Source organism: Stenella coeruleoalba, assembly GCF_951394435.1.
Source record: "Stenella coeruleoalba genome assembly, chromosome: 12".
NCBI lineage: Eukaryota > Metazoa > Chordata > Mammalia > Artiodactyla > Delphinidae > Stenella > Stenella coeruleoalba.
The window spans coordinates 68,712,246-68,734,030 of NC_137158.1; the positions used below are offsets into that span (position 1 = coordinate 68,712,246).

General features: G+C 39.4%; 1 protein-coding gene across 19 annotated transcripts in view; it reads right to left on the reverse strand.

Moving 5' to 3' along the window:
- Positions 1–7,252: 7,252 nt before the first annotated feature.
- Positions 7,253–21,785, reverse strand: part of HIVEP2 (HIVEP zinc finger 2) — a 192,806-nt gene continuing 178,273 nt past the window's right edge. For all 19 annotated transcript variants that reach the window (XM_079939538.1, XM_079939530.1, XM_079939547.1 and 16 more), the window contains 4 exons: positions 20,210–20,385; positions 16,739–16,840; positions 15,064–15,959; positions 7,253–9,808 (listed from right to left, as the gene is read on the reverse strand). In XM_079939538.1, the coding sequence (XP_079795664.1) occupies positions 8,984–9,808; positions 15,064–15,959; positions 16,739–16,840; positions 20,210–20,385 (1,999 nt within the window). In that variant the 3' untranslated portion in view covers positions 7,253–8,983. The remainder of the gene's footprint in view (positions 9,809–15,063; positions 15,960–16,738; positions 16,841–20,209; positions 20,386–21,785) is intronic.

Here is a 21,785-nt window from a genome sequence, read left to right on the forward strand (position 1 = left end):
CTACACTAATGTAATAGATATAGAAGTGATCTTAGTGTCTAAATTACTTGGATTTGAACTTCATCATCTCAGTAATAGCAGCCACAAAGTTGTAAAAAAGCAGTTATTGGCATCGTTATTTTTAAATTGACTCAAATAGTAGTAGTCTTCTTAACACACTATGGGTGAATTTGTGTGTTAGCAACTATAATCAGAATAGACTTACAGAAATTGTCAACTGCTTTGAAAAATTGTTTCACACATAAAACTCAAAATGTTTGATTCCATGATATTGAGGATGAGCTTTTTAGAATAAATAAATACATTTCTGTCTGATGAATTTCTATTCATCTTTATTTCCCCCAGCGTGAAACAGACCAGTGGTTCTCAATTGGGGCAGTATCACACGCATAAACACCTAGGGTATTTTGGAAACTGTATGAAGGCTTATCAATTACTGCAGTGGTTGCAGGGTGTCATTATTGCAGGGAGCTACCGGCACTTAGTAGACCGGGTTCTGGGATACTGGGGTCCCAGCAACGTGTAGGACAGTTTTGTACAACTTTCTGATGTCCCTCCAGAGGAGACACTCATGAAAATGAAAGATCTATTTAGATCTATATGAATCTAGAACCTGTTTTATTATAAAGACAAATTGGGGGGTAGATCTTTAATAAGTCATTTCTGCTATAGTAAGATGTGTGTTTCTAAAAATCACTGTGCTATGCAAAATCATGCAATAAAAACAACAGGGCTTATGAGAAAAATGGGTTTAGGGACATGATACTCAAAAACTTCATGAGTGACATAAATAAAAAGGTGGGATCCCAGTAAAAATAGTAGCACAGTTTGATACATGGTAAATGGTTAAGAAATACACAAGAACTACAATAAATATTTTACTGGAAAAATACCTAAAGTTCGCTAGTAGAAGTGGGCAACAGAAGAGCCGCCATCTGTGAGTTATTGTGAAGTCTTGGAGGGAGGGTTATGTGAAACTGGACGGAAAATTACAGCCCCATTCACTACGTGTGCCGGTGTGGTGAAACGAGGTAGCTGGTAGGTGTTTAGTGTGTTAGCATGTACATGTGTGTATTCCTACATGGCTCATTCAGCAAAGTGCACTTCTCTGGATTTGCCTGGTGTTTCTCGCTGAAAAAGTCCTCATAAGCAAATGTATTACGTTCAGATTGTTCCTATCAATTGCTTTCGAACAAATTTTAAAGCAAGTGTTACAGAACTAACTGTGGATTGAATTGTTCTAGGAAGGCAACTGCTATGTAAATCAAGAAAAATGTTTTCTTTTGTTTGGAACTTTCCAAGATTTGTTCACCTTTCCAGAAAATCATGTCCTTGAGGCAATGCCACTTGTGGTTCATGACTTCCCAACACGACACACTGGTATGAGCCTGCATTGGTAGCTGTCGTATTCCTGGTGATCTATATAGAGGTGCAAGTATCAAAATATTCATTAGATCTTCTACTCTAACGTTTAACTGTAATAGTTAAAGAGCATTTATCTAAGAATAAAGAAATAAAGTTGTATTAGAGATTACGTTCCTGCCATTTCTCCCTTACATACAGTTAGGATATTATATTGAAATTTTTGAAATGATATGTAAAGGCCAATTATATTATATAAAATGGGCACAATAAAATATGTATTAGGAAAAGAGGGTGGCTGTGAACCACGGGTATAGAGTATGTTTTTTTTAAAAAAAGAAAGGAAATGTTGACATATTTTTTTATCCATGAATACATGTGAGGGTTAAATGAGATATGCCTGGCATATGATAGGCTTTAAATAAATGATAATGGTATTATTATTTTTTGATACAGTATTAGAAGACACACATATCCAGTTGCTTCCTGCATCTTTTGGATGTCCCACAGGGCCCTCAAACTTAGGAGATCAGGGTCAACAAACTGCCCATTACTCTCCCAAACATGCCCCCTACCTGGGTTTTTTATTTATTTATTTATTTATTTATGGCTGCATTGGGTCTTTGTTGCTGCACGCGGGCTTTCTCTAGTTGCAGTGAGCAGGGGCTATTCTTCTTTGCGGTGCATGGGCTTCTTATTGTGGTGGCTTCTCTTGTGGAGCATGGGCTCTAGGCAAGCGGGCTTCAGTAGTTGTGGCACGCAGGCTCAGTAGTTGTGGCTCACGGGCTCTAGAGCACAGGCTCAGTAGTTGTGGTGCACAGGCTTAGTTGCTCCGCGGCATGTGGGATCCTCCCGGACCGGGGCTCAAACCTGTATCCCCTGCATTGGCAGGCGGATTCTTAACCACTGTGACACCACGGAAGTCCCCTACCCGGGTTTAATCAATAGTGAAAAGGCTTCATGTTTAACCCAGTAGTGACCAGCTAGCAAAGGAGCATTATCTGTGACTCTTCTCTTTTTTGAGAGGCCTATATCCAATAAACCCCCATTCCCATAAATTCCAGATATCCCCCTCTCTCCCACCATGTGTTTCAAAGCTATCTGCTTTTCTCTAACCTAACTACTACCACATTATTTCAAGCTACCATCATCTCCTACCTCAATTATGGAAATAGCCTCCGAGCTAAGCTCAGTCTCCCTTCTTATCCCCTCAGATCTATCTTCTCTTTAGCATCAACCAATAGAAATACAATGAGCACATATGCAATTTTCAATTTTCTGGACCATCATTTAGAAAAGGAAACGTGGGCGATTTTAATAACAACTTATTTAACTTACTGTATCCAAATTTTAATCATTTCAACATGTTATTCATATGAACAATTATAAAAGATATTTGGCCTCCTCCTTCTGCTATGTCTTCAAAATCTGGCATATATTTTACATTTACAGCACCTATCAGTTTGGACCCCCCACACCTCAAGTACAATTTGAGAGAATTTTATGCTGTGCTGTGATACTCAATATATAATTTCTGGAAAGCCAGGTTTGACTCCATGACTGGCCTTGAGTTGAATTGGAAAATATACCACAGTCCATCCCTTTACAAATAGGGTTCCACAAGAAGGGTAAGCCCTGATGCCCTAAGACATCCATTGTGTGTCATGAATTAACTTCTCTCCTGTGAGAGTCCTCTAACTTCCTCTTCTACCCCTCTGTACACATCCAATTCAGTGCTCTCAGCTACCAGTAAGTGACAACAATAGGCAAACCAGTCTCCAGCTTGGGCCTTTCTTGAGAATACTGTAGGGAACTCATTTTCTTACCTGCATCTCCAAATGCAATATAAACCTATATTTTTTCTTAGTTAACAAGACCACCTCATTCCACTGCCCAGGTTAAAACTCCAGTCATCTTTACCCCCCTATCTCTCTCTCCCTGACACCAAATCAGTCACTAGTTATGATCAATTCCTCTTCATTAAGTAAAACTGTCCCTTCTATCTCCATGACCCCATTGTCTGTTTGGATTGTTGTTGCTCTTATTTCCAGGGAAACGACATAGCTTCATAATTCTCCCAGTTGGTCTCCCTGCCTCCACTCTTTCTCAAATCCATTGTCTTCCTTGCTGTCACATTGATTTTTTTCTGAATAATAACAACAATGCTAACAATGGCCATGTACTTTCTTGCTTCAATCTTTGCTTACCTCAGCTCCTCATTGCTTACAGGGCCAGATCCATGCTCCTTGTATTGGATTAGGAAATTGGGCTTTGAAGTACCTTTCTAGCTTTACCACGTCCACCCTGTCGCAGACTCAGGGAGCTAGCTATAATACATCTGGCTTTTTCCCCATTCACAGCTTTACAACCTGGATCATCTAACATGCCATTTTCCACTTTATTTTTATGCCTCACCTCTACCAGAATATAAAATGGAGGCAAAGACTTACTGTGTTTTGTGCAGTACCATGCACCCAGCACACAGAACAGTGTCCCAGAGTACATGATGAAATTTATCTATTGAATGAGTAAGTCAATAAATTGTTCTGAGACAGGCTGAGACCTGGGACCCTTTGCTGCAGTGCTTACACTTGGACAAATTCTCCTTGAGCAACAAAATACAAAGAAACTATAAGGGACTGAAAATAACTGTGCATGCACAGTTGAGGCAAATTATGGACAAGAAGATACAAAAAAACCAAAAAGATGCCACCAAAAACTACTAGAGCTAAACAATGAATTTGGTAAAGTTGCAGGCTACAAAATTAATGTACAAAATTCTTTTGTATTCCTATACACTAACAACGAAAGATCAGAAAGAGAAATTAAGGGAACAACCCCATTCACCACTGCAACAAAAAGAATAAAATACCTAGGAATAAATCTACCTAAGGAGGTAAAAGACCTGTACTCAGAAAACTATAAGACACTGATGAAAGAAGTCAAAGATGACACAAACAGTTGGAGAGATATACCATGTTCTTGGATTGGAGGAATTAATATTGTGAAAATGACTATACTACCCAAAGCAATCTACAGATTCAGTGCAATCCCTATCAAATTACCAGCGGCATTTTGTACAGAACTAGGACAAAAAATCTTAAAATTTGTATGGAAACACAAAAGACCCCGAATAGCCAAAGCAATCTTGTGGGAAAAAAACGGAGCTGGAGGAATCAGACTCCCTGACTTCAGACTATACTACAAAGCTACAGTAATCAAGACAGTATGGTACTGGTGCAAAAACAGAAATATAGATCAATGGAACAGGATAGAAAGCCCAGAGATAAACCCACACACCTGTGGTCACCTAATCCATGACAAAGGAGGCAAGGATATACAATGGAGAAAAGACAGTCTCTTCATTAAGTAGTGCTGGGAAAACTGGACAGCTACATGTAAAAAATGAAATTAGAACACTCCCTAACACCATACACAAAAATAAACTCAAAATGGATTAGAGACCTAATTGCAAGACCGGACACTATAAAACTCTTAGAGGAAAACATAGGAAAAAACTCTTTGACATAAATCCCAGCGAGATCCTTTTTGACCCACCTCCTAGAGTAATGGAAATAAAAACAAAAATAAACAAATGGGACCTAATGAAACTTAAAAGCTTTTGCAAAGCAAAGGAAACTACAAACAAGATGAAAAGACAACCCTCAGAATGGGAGAAGATTTTTGCAGATGAATCAACAGACAAAGGGTTAATCTCCAAAATATATAAACAGCTCATGCAGCTCAATATTAAAAAAACAAACAACCCAATCAAAAACTGGGCAGAAGACCTAAACAGACATTTCTCCAAAGAAGACATACAGATGGACAAGAAGCACATGAAAAGCTGCTCAACATCACTAATTATTAGAGAAATGCAAATCTAAACCACAATGAGGTATCAACTCACACCAGTTAGAATGGGCATCATCAGAAAATCTACAAACAACAAATGCTGGAGAGGGTGTGGAGAAAAGGGAACCCTCCTGCACTGTTGGTGGGAATGTAAATTGATAGAGCCACTATGGAGAACAGAATGGAGGTTCCTTAAAAAACTAAAAATAGAATTACCATATGACCCAGCAATCCCACTACTGGACATATACCCAGAGAAAACCATAATTCAAAAAGACACATGCACCCCAATGTTCATTTCAACACTATTTACAATAGCCAGGTCATGGAAGCAACCAAAATGCCCATTGACAGACAAATGGATAGAGAAGATGTGGTACATATATACAGTGGAATATTATTCAGCTATAAAAAGGAACGAAATTGGGTTATTTGTAGAGATGTGGGTGGATCTAGAGGCTGTCATACAGAGTGAAGTAAGTCAGAAAGAGAAAAACAAATATCGTATATTAATGCATATATGTGGAACCTAGAAAAATGGTACAGATGAACTGGTTTGCAAGGTGGAAATAGACACAGCTGTAGAGAACCACCGTATGGACCCCAAGGGGGGAATGTGGCGGCGGGGTGGGATGGTGGTGTGATGAATTGGGAGATTGGGATTGACATGTATACACTGATGTGTATAAAGTGGATGACTAATAAGAATCTGCTGTATAAAAAAATAAATTAAATAAAATTAAAAAAAAAAAAGACCAAAAGGACCAACGGCCACTTCTGAAGAGCCGGGAGCACAAGCAGGATACTGCACATGGCCCCTGCACACAGCACCACCAAAGGCGGGAGCAAACAACCTGAGCCATCACTCCAGCCCGACCGCTGGACCTGCACATACTCACCCCATATAAGGAACCAGCTCACTTCCCCTCAGTGAGCAAGCAAGGGAGGGAACCTGTTGCTTGTTCTCGCTCCCCCCTGCTGCAGCAGGGGCCCCAAAAAGCCTTGCCTGAATTTCTTGTCTGGCCTCTGATCAATTTCCATTGATGAAGAAGGTCAAGAACCCTGATCTGTAACAGTTCCAGGGCCACCTCTGCAGCGAAGCCTGCTCCATGCTTCCTTTCATTCTCAGCAGGGTGATTGCTCTCTCCTTTGTGATTGCAAAACACACCAAATGCGCCATTATTTTAGCACTAACAGCATACTGTATATATTTACTCACATATACATCTCTCCTCTTTATTTGAGCTCCTTGATGGCAGGAATACTCTCTTATTCATCCTAAATGTCAATTATAGTACCCAGTTCATAGTAGGCATTCAAAAACTGTTTTATGAACAAGTGAATACATGAAATGAGTTAGACAGAGGAAGAAGAAGAGTATTTGATTTGGCCAGGGAATCACACATACACATGCACACCCCCCCCAGTGAGGAGTAAGACACACAAATCACCCTATGCAACTAAATGTTGCAAGGATTATTCTCTGTGAGAGACAGATATTAGGCTAGCTGTGGTGGCCTTTAATTCACCTTTGTAAAACACAGTTTTAAAAAGACAGTCTTGCTTATAAAACATAATAGGTAAGTTGTAAATCCACCAATTTGAGATTTTTGGAATGAAAATACTGATAGAGTTTGACCTTTAATGAGCTATTTCCATTATTAAAAGGTTCTACTTTTTTGTAATGAAAGAACTATGATTTCTGGAACTACGATTTCTATGATTTTATGGTGTATTTGTTTCAGTTGGTTTTTACCTTCAGTCACCTCAGCAAAAATAAAGAGGTTTCCCCACTGGGGGAATGTCAGACATGTATGCATACTGAGAGGGAAGCGGAGGGGGAAATGATCATTTGATTAATTCATGACTCTTCTCAGATACCCATTCCCATGCCCAGGTTCTGAGGACCCCATTTCTAGAGCTCGCACTGTGTTGACCACTCTCTGTTCTAATCGGATGACATATGGAAGCCAATGACTGCCTTCTCACATGCTAAAAGCGTTCATACTCTGCACACCTCGGGATAGGCAGAGCCTAGCAATTAAAAGCACAGATGGTATGTTGGTAGCCTCAAAATTTCTGCAGCAACAAAATTGGGAAATTAAAATGTAAAACAACACATAAAAACTAGACACCTCAAGCATGTAATCGTATATTTATTTCTCTTTTTAAAGAACACTCCTTAATGTAATTCAATATACAAACTTGGTTTCACAGAATTATAATCCACTATATAGCACAAAGATAACCCAGATTGTGTGTGTGTGTGTGTGTGTGCGCGCGCATGTGTTGTACCCCTTCCCTTCCTTCCATTCTTCTGAACCTACAAAGGCTCTGCCCACTGTCCACGCTAACAAAAACCCATTCTAAATGTTATCTACAAAAGACATTATCCTCCCACAAGTTCTTTTCCCTGGAAAGTTCCTTTCCCGTTCCCCCTGAGATAGCCAGGAGTGTGACACTCTTCCCCTCTGCAGTAGGGTCAAGTGGCTTCCCCTAGAGCTGATGCCAACCCTGTTACCGTGCAGACTGGCTGACAGGAAGGGCTGGGGACCAGGTCTCCGTGCCCTTCCCCACTTCCACACCCACCCCTCAGTCCAAGCGCGACCCCTCTGTAGTAGCCTTAGTTCCAGTCACCATCTCGTGCAGCAAGAACCAAGGAGATTGCTAAGCCCAGGTCTTCTCCATGGGCAGCGCACAGCACTGCCTGCCAAGCCACCGGGCCGGCCGATAACCAAGCTCAACACAGTCCCATGTGCTTTGTCACTTTAATTTTTAAAGACACCCTAGCATAGGTCTGTGGCAACCTAGTGTCCAACTGAGTTACATAAAATTGTACCAGTGATGCACTTGTACATATTTACATGGGGTGGAATGTTTTCCCATATATTTAGATGAGTATATAGATCAACATGTTCACATAAGACCAAATACTTTTAATATTATTTATAACTGATTTATAAAGCTTTGAAAAAACTCACAATAGCACATTGTTTACTTTAATGCTTTACGGTACTATCAGTTTAAAATCACAATCAGCACTTAAGTTATAGTCAATCCAGCAAACAAGAGACAAAAAAATTTACAAGAGTTAAGAACTGACTGATACATCCTTTATCTTTTTTTTAAACTAATGCATAAGTGCAGAATAAGATACTCTAGTTTAAATATCTTGTTTACAATATACATTTTTGTTCTAGTTACGCAACAGTAAATCCCATGCTTCACATAGAAAAGCAATCCACAACATTAAGAAAAAATGTACAATTTATGAAACAAAGTAAATAAATATTAGTATTACAGAATCAGAGCTGTACATAAAAGCTGTTCAGTTTTAATCATATAAAAATATGTTTTAGTGCAACCTCACATATATATTGATGCTGTTTTGCTTTACATCATTTAGATCCAAGTGTCCAAAAAAGGAAAGAAATTACATTTATTACAAAGCAGATACACAAATTCTAAAATATGTACAAATTACTGCTAAAAAATGCTTATAAGAATATAAGCAAAGTAAAGAAAAGGCACAAACATCTGTACAATTTTAAAAGTACCAGACCCAATAGGTTAATTTCAAATTTTGTTTTGGTCAGGCTCATGATGACTTGTTAATTTACCTAATTCTTCTGATATAACAAAAGTATATATAATAGCAAACTACTGTAACTTAGGACAGGCATGCTATAAACTTGATTACCTCTATTTCTAGAAAAACAAAAACAAAGGGGAAAATGTGGAAATGAAAGTCTCCATGCATCTTAGATCAATGTAGTTGACTCTTTTCCGACAAAGGTTCCTTGCCTTCCTCTGTGCTTGAGGGTAATTCTTTGCTGCCTTGAAAGCCCGACTGTTTGTCATCCAGACAACTCTTGCTGTAAAACGTGGAGTGAGCGAATGCAGTCTGTGATGTACCAAAATTGTCCTTTTCACCATCATGCAAGTCAGGGTGGGTAGCTGAGGTACAGGGCTGACCTGGCTCAGGTCCACTAAAGTGTCTAATGCTAACATGTGCACTTTCCAAGGGTTTCTGATGGGGCGCCTGCCCCCGAGCTGGCTGGTCTGCCCCCAGCAGAGCGGCCTCTTCTGTGGCAATCCGGAGGGAGGCGATGGCTTTTGTGCAAGTCTGTATGTTTTCCTCCTGTTCCCGCTCTGTTGCATTCAGGCTGTCTTCTGAAGTGCTCTGTTTCGTCAGTAGCCGAGGAGAGGAGGGTGTGCTAGGTGGACCAGATGACTGCAGAGCGTGAGGAGCTCGCTTCTCGTGCTGCTTAGGAACCCCATAGGGATCCTTGGCGAAGGAGTCCCCTGAAGCTCCTCTCTTCTCCTCAGAGCCCTCCATTGGCAGAGGCAATGTGGGTGGAGGGTGTAAACCGGAAAGGGCCGGCGGCATGGAGTGAACCATTTGGATCCCACCAACTGGCACCATGGGGATAGGAGCTCGCACTTGCTGCTGAGAGTGGAGTGGAAGATGACTGAAGACATAGTCATTAGGACCCTCAGGGAAAAGGCTGGAGCCTGGATGTTCATAAGCACCTTCTTGGTCTCCATAGAGACTGAAGTAAGGAACCTGAGGTAATCCTCTTCTTAAATTCTGCATCGGGAAACAGAGCACAACGCTTAGGACCCATCACACTTCACGCTTAGGTCAAGCTGTTTCATTCATTCACTCACTCACTCATTCTTTCAAGACATGTGGAGACTCCCTGATCTTTTTATCCATTTTTTATTTCTCAAGACAAAAGAGAATTTCTCAGCGGTCTTTTAGGATTCTTGAGTGAGGCGGTGGGTCTGTGAAAAGTTGCCTTTGCTGTTAAACAGCCATGTAATAAATCATGCAATGTGTTTTCCACTAGGTACAGAGACATGTTCCAGCTCTGTTTTGTTCATAAGATGGAATGAAAAGAAAATAATGGATAATTACCAAAAACACTTTACTGAGCCAAAAAACACTAATAATAGATTTTTTAATTCAAAAGGAAGTTAAAAGATTACCATCTGTTTACATACTGGGCAGATTTTTAATATTTTTCTTAAGTGTTGATGAATAGAAATGGAGTGACAAGCCTGAAAATTAGCTTGCTTTTTTTTTTTTTTTTTAGTTTTCTACAGAACAGATGACAAAATGGTGGTGATAACACAAACTGGTTACTCCAATGTGCAAGACATTGGTCTAAAGGAATAAATTCCTGCTCAGGAGACATCGAGGCAGAAGATCACAGCTTCTCCATCAAATCTTAATTCAAGGCCAGACTTAGTATGGAAACTATGCATCAAAGTAGTTAATAGTAAATATTTCAAATCGTTACAACTTGCATTCAACTACACAGCTGGGAACCAAAGATGACTGTGTTTTAATTCTTCTGTTTATACTACTATTTCCACTTAAATATCTTCTTGGCAATTAATGGATTAAGATACTTAAAATTGGGGGCCAGTATTCCAGATGTTATGGTCCCAGTCCTGAAAATGGAGAACTTATTTTGTATAATTGTTTCTGTAGCAAAACCCAACTTATACTGTGAGATTATCAGGTTTTGACGAGATGATGAGGTTTCAGTTACTGAGATTCATTCTTTTAATGAATCGTCATCTAAAAGAGACTCACTGTATTTTTATTTTTATGTTTTTTGAGAACTTAAAATCAGAGAGATACAAATGTGGCAAATATGGTAGTAATCAGGAGAGACCAAAAAATGTTCTAACTCATTTCAAGGATGTTTCAGTTCTAAAATTCAAGATATGCTCTATACCATTAATGATTCATCCAGTTCTATTTGGATCGTGAGACCAGCTCAAGAACGATAAGTTATGCATCGTCTCTGCTACTCTGTACCAGGCTTGGCCCTTACCCTGTTCTGGGCTTCACCTTATTCAAGCCAAAAACAAATGACCTGTGCTGAAAGTGCAGGAGAAATCATGTAATCATCAACCCTATAACCACAAGCATCTCATAAGCTAGGTAAGGGGAGAATCTTATGGTATGAGAAAGAATCATTTAAATGCTACCAAAAAAAAAAAATGCCTCTTGTACTTGCTCCGGTTTAGAAAAAAGGCATGTTTCCTTCATCCATCACCACGTAAGGTGGAAGAATATAATGCCTACAATAATGACCTTTGAAGCTAACCAAATGAATCTTCTTTTAATCACGATTATCACAGATTCAAAGTTTAAAACAAAATGTAGCTTGGCTATTTTCCATTTTGCTTTTGATTGCTATTCTGTGATGTCCACTGCATACACCTAATCAGAATGGGGGTCTGTGAAGCAGCCAGAGACACAGCTGTCCCATTTCATGAGATCTCTGAGTCAAGTCTAACAAAGGGAGTGGTGAACTGTCCTCTAAAAATAGGAGGTATTCAATATGTTCAATAGCCAACAGAATTTTGTGTTAAGAGTAAAAGTGTTACAGTCAGACCTTTACTGACCAGAAATTAAATGATTATAGTCACAGAAGCAAGTGCACAAGTACAATTCCTATCATGTAACCACTTCCATGGCTCCAAATACTGCCAGCCTTTTCCACATATCCTCTGTCCTTGAATTGACCCTTTCTTCACCCTCCAAATAAACTCTCAAGAAGATTTTTCTACTCTAATTTTTACTCCATTTGCAACACTATTCTCATAACTTGGACCTTATCATTGTAATATCGTGAACACACTCCCATCTTACTTAAAAATCTCGATACGGAAAGATGAATAATGAATGCATGTGTGGGTTGTGTTAAGTGCATGCATATGTGTGTGTATATCTATACATATACCCCATGTACCAGATATTTACCCCACTCATCTTTTCAACAGTGTCACTAGGTCCTCTGGAAGCAAAGGCTCAGAAGGAGGTAGGGGTGCAAGAGGTTCAGCTGGGGGTGGTGATGGGGGAGCGGGGAGTTAATGTATGGGAAGGTAATGGGAAGAGGAAGCAGGTGGTCAGCTGGGGCTGATCCAGGCTCAGCCATTGACTGGGGGCTGCAGGGGAGAATGTGACCTTGGCTTGAAAATGGAGGCCTAGCCTGAAGGTATGAACAGCTGGAGGCTGTCAGCTCACTGCATTCCTTAGAGCTGAATGACAAGTTCTTTCAAGGACAGAAATCTGCTTGGCCCAGCCCCCTGACTGCCACAAACAGATTAAGAAACTGTGGCCAAGAGGTTAATTGACTTGTTCAAGATCACACAGAGAGCAAAAGGGATGGAACCGTAGGACGACACTTTTACTAGACAATGTTCACGGACACTGTACCGAGGACCAGGACACATTTTCTTTGTCTCCTTGCTATCTATCTACCAAAACTTTAAAAATGGAAAAGGAAAACTTTTTGTTTAAAAAAGATGAGGCCAGAAACTGTACAATTTTTTCTTCATCATCCTTGAGCCACATATGATAAACCCTCAAAAAATATTTACTGAATGAATAAAAAACTCTTTTCTCTCTTCCTCTCTTCCTTCCTCCCTCTCTCTCTTTCCCATTCTATTGTTTATCTATCTACCTTTCTATCTATCATATATCTACCTATCTATCATCTGTCTTAAAATTAACACTAACCGGAGGGCATTAGGGAGGAAACAGCAGGATACTAGAATCTCAGTGACTGCATATCACCTCCTCCAAACCTGCTCCCTGGGACCTACCATTCCAGACTGAACCAGGTAATGAGCAAGCCACACTGGACTACAGGGTCCTTTCATGCCACGGTCACTGCCCTGTGAGCCCTTGGTCAATGTTAAACAACAAGGTATTGCTAATAGAATTTCCATCAAAAAGAATTATTTTTAGGGTTATTCCAAAATAATAGAGAGGGGGAAGCACTCATCTACTACAGCAATCGGGAGACGTACTTCTCATAGGATCATTGATTCTTCTTTGCTCTGGCAATGAAAATCTTGTCCATACATCATAGAAAGATGAAAACCCTCTGCAGCCCCTCCAAAAAGGTGTGGTAAAGCATCAAACGGGAAGCGTTCGAGACCAAGTGTCTCTGCTTGGGGAGGATCCTCAGGGAGGATTCCAAGGTCTATTCCTTTCTATCGCATGAACAAAGCAGCCTGCTAAGAATTCTCTACAGAGAATTAAACTGGGTAATAGACCAAAGGCTCAACAGTTGGGCTTCATAAATGGTAAAGTTCAACAATAATATTAAGTATACAGGTGAACTGGTATTAAAAAAAAAAAACTGGTGCAAAGTCAATGACTAATAAAAACCAATCTCCTTCCAACAACAACCTTCTGGCCATAGATCTAAAAATTAGATGAAGTCCTTCAGTCTACTCCTTCACTTCCTTTGCCCAAGTTGGCTGCGAGTTGCTATTATTTTTTAATAACAACAGTGTGTTGGCACCAAAGGGTTATTTTTTGTGGCTGTAGCTGATCAGGAACAGGAGAGCCTCATCTCACACACTTCATCAGCATCATTGGGTCTATACCAGAAAAAGCATTTTACACCCTGGATGTGGTATCCTGGTATCGGAGGGATTTCTCACTCTATTCATGCTGCAATAGCATGAACTTCAGAAGAGCCCTGCTTTCTACTTAGCACCACCAAGACACAAAAAACCTGTGGAAATGTCCCTCTTTTTCTTAGCTTGTTAATTTATTTGTTTGACAAGTAGTTACAAGTAGTCCTGATAGCTACACATGTTTCCGCAGTAGTTGAATCATGAAGACTAAGCTGGTGGCGGGCTTGTAAACAGGGCGCTGGGGGCAGGGGAGTGGAATGCAGCAGGGAGTTTTCCTAAAGTTCAAAAATGACAACCTAAGCATATAACTCAGGGTGGTGAAAAGGTGATGAGAGGGAGGAAGGTGACCACTAGGGCAATGATAAGACGGTAGAGCTGGGAGCTGGTAGCGCTTCCTTTGGCTGTGAAGGACAGTGCCGACCCACATGATGGAAATCCAGAGCAAAAGGAGAATGGCAAAGAATAGAGCCCAGGAAACAAAAAGCACACTTAAAGCGACCAAACTCCAAAGGTATCATTCCTCTGTCTATACTAGGTGCCTGCTTCATTCATTTTTTAAAACCCTACACAAGCTGAAAGAGACATCAAGGTCTACCACGCTGGTGGAATGAGGCAGGGCAGGTGCTTTTCTATGGATTTGCATAAGCCCACTGCCTAAACTTCATCCATAATTGCTGCCGTTGTTATCTTAATCTATAATGAGGGCATACCATAGAAATCGCCTCTGGTGCTTTCTCCCTTAGCTTTCCCAACTCCCCATTCTCTGTGGGCTCAAGATCTCACTTTACAAGGGCACTCAGTAGCAGGAAGTGGCGGTACCAGGAAGAAAAGCATACATGTTCATGCCTTTCATTTATAAACATACCAAGGGGTTCATTCTCCCCTCTTCCGATCCCTCACTGGTTTCACATGTCCACTCACTGTGGGCAAAGGAATGAGTTTATTTTAAAATATTTTTTTGCTTGAAAGTCAATGCTAATGCCTGAATCAGAATCCTTACCTGGCAAAGAGTTACATAAATGACACCTAAATGTCCCTGAGAATGTCTGTCTAGGCAGCCATGCTATTCCAAAGACTTCACCTTTTCTACTCATGCAAAGGTTTCAACTCCTGTCAATAAGGAGTTAGGTTTAGAAAGCATTTAGAAAGATCGCCCCTGTGACCAGCTGGAAATGCTCTTCTCTGATGTAATACTACACTTGGGATAATACCACAGACATGTTACTGACAATAGCATGCAATAAAAATGTCTTCCTTCTATTTTCAGTAACCAAATTTACTCCTCCCCATGAGAGAGACCCATGTCATAATACATTTCACACTAGTGTGTCCTCAAGAGACTCCAATGTGCTTGGACTTATATATTAGAAAGAGAAAGCTAATTATACTTACAGGAGGCCCCAATACAATTGGCTCTGCTTGCAAATACTGTCCCATGGACAACGGTGGGTTGTGGTATAAAGCCCTTCTGGGAGATGGTGCTCTTATGGTGGTCATGTATCTTCTCTCTCTTCTGGGAGAGAGGTCTCTTCTGGCCGTGATCTCTTTCCCAGGTGACACTGGCCTCCTTGGGGACAGATGCCTTCTTGGTGAAACATCTCCTTGTGATATCTCTCTTCTCAAGGCAGCTTCCTTTCTTGGTGAAAGATGTCTCATGGGCGATACATCTCTCCTAGGTGATAAATGTCTTCTAGGCGACAAATCTCCTTTGGGTATCAGATACCTCTTTGGTGAATTATCTCGACAGGGTGAAGAATCATATCCTGGTGAGGAGTGGTGGCTGGAGGGTGAGAAGTCCCTTGGGGAGGAACTCGGCTCTGAAGACAGCATGCATTCTTCATCCATACAACTAGGGATGTCTAACCTGTCTTTGTCTGGTTCCGAGTCTGTACTTTTGCTCTGGAATAATCTCTGGTATTCTGTCATTGGAGTATCTTCACATGAGTCACTTGGTGTCATAAGCTGAGTAACCTGAATACTTGGCAAAGTAACCAAATAGCTGATCAATGAAGAATGCCCCAGGGAGCTATCAGAAGGAACCCCATGGGGCACGGCGCCAACATTCACAGGTAAGGAGGAGAATCTAGGAGGCTGGGGACTGGTGCTTCTTGATCTTGTTTTTGGTGTCAAATCTCCTTGGTCATCAAAGTCATCATCATCTTCATCATCATCATCATTATCATCTCCATCCTCACCATCCGATTCTTCAGCATCTGAGAACTGATGATCAGTTGAAATGCTGGACATGCTATGCTTCTCAGCCGCTTTGTGCAAATCTTCCATCGTTTCTGAAGCAATTGAACAAAGACAGTGAAGATCAAGATCCAAATACGAAGGTTAGGAGCTAATTTAGGCCCCATCTCTTTCCAAAAGCTTTCCTCAACCCTCCAGCCCTTAGAGACAGTCTTATCTCTGAATTCCTATAACACACATGGGCACATACCTCTGTGACTCTAGATTGGTTCTTTTTTTTTTTTTTTTATGTACCTATCTGGTTTCATCTCCACCCTGTAATACGGACTCCATAGTAGGACCTTATAACTCAGGCATCATACCACTCATAGAAAACCCTCAATAAATGGGTATGCAATGTTGTTAATGATGGTATTAGAGGAAAAAGAGAAGCAAGACTTGTCTCTATAGGTATAAGACCTCACGAGGCCCAGCTGACCCTCAGGTTTTCTATTGAGGTTAGTGATGGATTATTTTTACTACTAGATTTCCTCTTAATAGGAAAAATAAGACAAAATGCTTTTCAAGTTTCCCAAAAAGTTTCATAAACTTTAAATCACCATCACAACTTAGGTGCAATTAGATCTCCTTTATGGTTCTAGATAGAAGTATTTCCATAGTAAGGCCTTTCAACCTCCTCAGCCAGAACTGAAATGCATTTCTTCTCAGTAAGTTTCAAGCAAGTCAATGTGTCAGACTTCTTTTCTATATTTAGTATTTAGTAAAATGAAATGTGATCAGTATCTTTTTTAAATACCTAAATTTATTTTACCACCTTGGCCACAAAGCTCCAGCACGCACAGTAAAGAGTTCAGTCAACTAAAGTATGAAATACCTGCTTCCTCGGTTTCGGTATCATCCACTGATGTCATTGAGACCCCCAACTCCAGGCATTTCTTCATGTGTGCTTTAGATTTCATATGCTTCGTTAGGTTTCCTGGAAAATACAGCCAAAAAAAGAGCAATGAATTGGTTACCAAAATGTGATGATTGCTGCAAAATTCAGTGTGAAATGAACTGACTTGAGATAATAAAGATTTGTTTCTCGCCCCTACCCCTTGTCTCAAACTTAAGAGGAACAATTTGGCTTCTGAAGATATTAACCCCAGACAGCTTCAGCCCAACCTCAGGTTTTCTGCATTCTAGAAGACTTGTCGAAGTCTAGGGTCACAGCTTTTCAAGAGTAGGCTCAAGTACAACTGGGAATCCCAGGCTTTCCTGGCTGAGAAGGGATCTAATATCTTTGGCCCAGTTGGGCCCACCTCCTTGAACTTCATAAAACCAGGATGGCACAAGCTGGGTCACACCTCTCTGAGCAACTTCAGAATGAAATATTGTCATCAACATATCCACCAGACCCCAGACCTTCTGGCATTGATCAGATAAAGATTAAACTCACAGGATCCTCACTTGTCAGAAGAAAAAATATATGCAAACTAATGTTGGGGCCAATCCTGTAAATGAATGCAAAGATCCATACAAATACTTAGCTAACTACTTATAGGAAGCATTAGTCTCAGTATTTAGCATCTATCCATCTGGCATATATCAGCAAAGTTTATGACAGCAGCTTCTAAAGTTCTGGAGCAGCAAAATTCCTTTCTTATTTATCTTGAAACTCCCACTGTTCTACGAAAAAAGAAAGAATTTTATGTCAAATATGTATTATGATGATGATAAGACATACACAATTGTCCCTTATGTAAATGGTGTAGTACAATTGGCCCTCCATATCCACAGGTTCAGCATTCACAGATATGAAGAGCTGGCTATACAGTTATACGTGTACCTAAGTACATATGTGTGTTTCTATAGATTTATATAATTGCTATATGGAATGTGAGAAATTATGAAAACACTGATCCAATCACCTCTGATTTAGGATCTATGAAATTATATATATATTATTCCATGTCATATATGTAACTTATCAAAAGAGATCCAGGAAGTAATTCAGCTGTAAGGGCCATATTATTATCTTTGCGCTCTGACGCTGCTTTAGTAACATAGCAGCAAATGCTTTATTTTTAAGAGTAGGCTCATTGAATCTAGATGGAAACCCAGCCTGCTGAAATAGTTTATTCCCCTTGTAAGAGTGTCTAGCTTACTATTAATGTAATATATGAGCCACAACTCTAAACTGGGGCACTGTTGTTTATTATTTTATTTATATTATTTTATTTTTTACTTAACATTTGGCTTATTGCTTATATACCTACAAATTTTATGTGGTATTTTGATAACTCCAAACATAGAACTATGTCCTGGCCCTTACTGCTCTTTTTTATCAAAAAAACTATATCTACAATTTTTCTAAAGATCTAAACAATTTTTATAGATACATGATCAAGAATTCTAAAATCTGTAAATTAATTAAATATATCTATAAATTAATGGAAGTCATCTGCTTCTATAAGAGTGCAAGTGATCTGAGTATGTGGACATATGTAGATGTTAGGTATGTCAAGATAATTTAGAGCTTAGTATGTGTTTCTTCTTCTATATTTTTCTTTCCACTCGTTTCAAGTAGGCAGTGAGGCTTTGCGCTCTCATCCTCAGGGTAGTTTTGTAGTTAGAAATAGGGCTCAGAAACAACCCCACCCTGACTTTGGCTTATTAAAGTCTTGAACATATGAAGGATTATAGCAAAGAGAGGGGAGCAGGATGGCAGGAAAGGGCACCTGGAGAAGTGACACAGGCACAGAGGAGGTACCGGTCCTACAAGTGTGCTCTGATTCTGTGCTCAGATGACATGACAACAAGCACTTCAGCCGGAAGTGAAAACTGGCTGGCGAGGGGTTTCCCAGGATGATCTGCTCTTTTTAAGATTCCAAGACATTTGTACATTCCCGAAGGGTGACAAGGAAACTCCAGTAATGACCAAGAATAAATTATTTCCTGCTAAAACTCCAAGACAATGGTTCAAAGCCAAATTTAATTTGGGTCAAAAGAAATAGCTATGTGACGTTTCTTCACGCAGTGTTTCATGCAGCTATACCTACAGTTAACTCATATGCCCAGGGAATACCAGTTGTAATGACTGGCGGATTTGCATTATTTCCTAAAACCAAAGTTTATATTTTCTTATGTCCTAGGGAGTCTCTCAGTGAAGTTCTACATAAAAGGTCTTGATTGTGCAAAAGTGGATGGTATTTAAAGGACATTATGGTTATCTCCTTTGAAATGCAGCTGAACACTCCCTCCCCTTCTTTCTGGCTTACAAAGAGGCATACTTATAATGTAAATATCTTTTTAATAAAGAAGAAACAGATACGTTGAGAGGCTACACATTTTTACTTCTGACAAACGAATAAAGACAATTTAGGATTTTGTGTATAAGAGAAAATAGGTACACATTTCTCTACCAAAGATTATTTTATTTGATATTTATTTTTCTTGATGGGTAGTGGAGCAGATTAATTGGCATGCAAATCTAAAGTTAAAACATTGGAAAATGTTAGTGTGAGGTTAGTGAGGGTGTGTCTAGAGGATTCATTAGTACTTCTACAGTAAGTAGTAAAACATACTTCTACAGAAGTCATCCACCTCTAATTCACTACTGTTTGTATTCTGAGAACACTGGGTTTATAAGCATTTTCATAATTTTATAAAATGATAGAAATATAATGGAAGCAACCTTTTAGTATAAAATATTTTCATATAAATCTACCTTCTAAAAACAGATATTTTTTAAAAAAAGAGAATATCGTTTCAAGGCAAGTCTTAGTTTTATGAGATTAATAGCCATGGCCTGAGAGTAAGAAATTGTCTCCGTGCTGATAAATACACAGAATACAAGCTATCAAATTTCTATGCATAATTAATGCAAGTGTGGATGGAGGGGCCCACCGGGGAGTCCGCGGGTCTCTACATCATTTATAATCTTGAAACTGACCATGGGCACATGTTTTCTTTCCGGCTGCTGCCTTGCTTTTCTAATGCCATGGCACGGATTATCTCCCTGCAGTATTTCAATACCGGTGCAAAGATTCTCTAGACCACATAACATTTCCAACATGAGGTAATAGCTATCCAGGCAATTCTTAGCCACTTCCTTCGAGACAACGAGCCTGGACCTAAGTCTGTAGCTCTTACTTAGGTCATAAAAGGAGCCTCACTGTCTCATGTACATCCTCAGACCACTTAACAGGAAGAGGAAAATACATTTTGTGGGGTCACATTTTCACAAAGAAAACCAACTAATTGTCGATGACGGTTATAAAACAGTATTCAGAATCTGGAGCAGCCATTAAAAAAAGTGTTTTTCCTCTAAAAAAAAAAAAAGAAAGAAAAATCAGACCTGTACCTTTTGTTTTGAAGGCAAAATTACACAACTTGCATACATAAGGCCGGACATCAGTATGAGTGCGGATATGCTTTTTGAGCATGCTCGGTTTCTTACAGCGAATTCCACATTCTTCACAAATGTACTTTCCACGTCCACGTCCTCTGACATATACATAATCTTCATTTGACTTATACCTGTTAAAAAAGGGAAAATACAGTGTGTTTCCAAATACTTTTGCACGTTATACATCAAACCAAAAGCTAATCATTTGCAAGACAAATTTTTAGGAGGGACTTTTACAATTATTCAACTTTATTTCTACAAAGCCTGTGAAATCTATGCAGTAAAGTCCTGAAAGAACAGATTTGGCATTGTAAATGAAAGGGAATTTTTTTCTACATGGAGTTCAAAACGGAATTGGCTCTTCTATGAAGTGTAAATATATGGACTCCGTACAGATGTTCAATGGGCTTATATAAGCCTCAAAGAGTTGCAGAGCTGTGCACCTCACTGCCTCTGGCCAAGAAACATCCAAAAAGTTATACTAGCATATTTAAATCATCACATATCATTTGCTAATATTCCATCATCTAAGATGTGCATACCCCTCTGAATTTGCTAGAATAAATATGACTGATTATAGAATTCTTCATTGCAAGTTTCTACTCTATTTTTACAATCCTGGCACGAGAGTCAGAAATTTCTAGCTTACACAGGCTGAGCTGAGCTCACCAACTGTTGCCTACAGATTTGATCTCCTCTTCCCAAGGACCATGAATCTGTACTAAAGTGAAGTCTAAATTTCAAGTGGCTTCTGGAAGGTACTGTTACATAATGAAAACTAGACATTCTATTTTTCAATCAAATTTGCATTCGTTTCTGGAAGGATTTAATAGAGAAGTTTGAAAGGATAAACGAGGTCCTCTAGTTTAATTAAATCAGTTAGATGAGCAAAGTCTTAGGTATTCACTGTAATTATCAATGGAAGAAACCTATCTAGTGCTCACCATCCATCACATTTTGTTTAGAATACAGGGAAACATGACCTATCATACAGTATAGCAGCATTCTACTGAATAACTCAATGAATACCATTATCTCTTAAATCTCAGGCTAGAATTATGGATCTAATGTCATTCTTGGGAAGATATTCCTTTCGAAGGGCTCTTCGTATAACTTCAAAAGGTAAAGTGACCTACAAAATGCCTTAACTCAGTGTGGACTGACTTAAAGGCACTAGATTTACAGTTTTGTTTTGTTTCGTCTTACATTCTAAGAGCACTGCAAACTTCTCTATTGTGTTCTAGCTAATCTATCATCAGAAATAAAAGCAAGTTCAAATTCATTTGTCAAATCCACTGAAGAATATTTAAGAGAGAAAATCCATGCAACATATTTAAATATCCACTCTGCTATGGATACTATTTAATCTTAAGATTATCTTTTGTTCAGTCCCAATCCAGGTGAGAATTGACTAGTATCAGAAATATGAATAGTCAGTTTTGCATGCTTTCTGCTCCTTTAAATCTTTCCCACTTAGGGACAAGTAATTTCCAAAGTCAACTTTTTCTTCAAAACTATTTTGAACTTTATC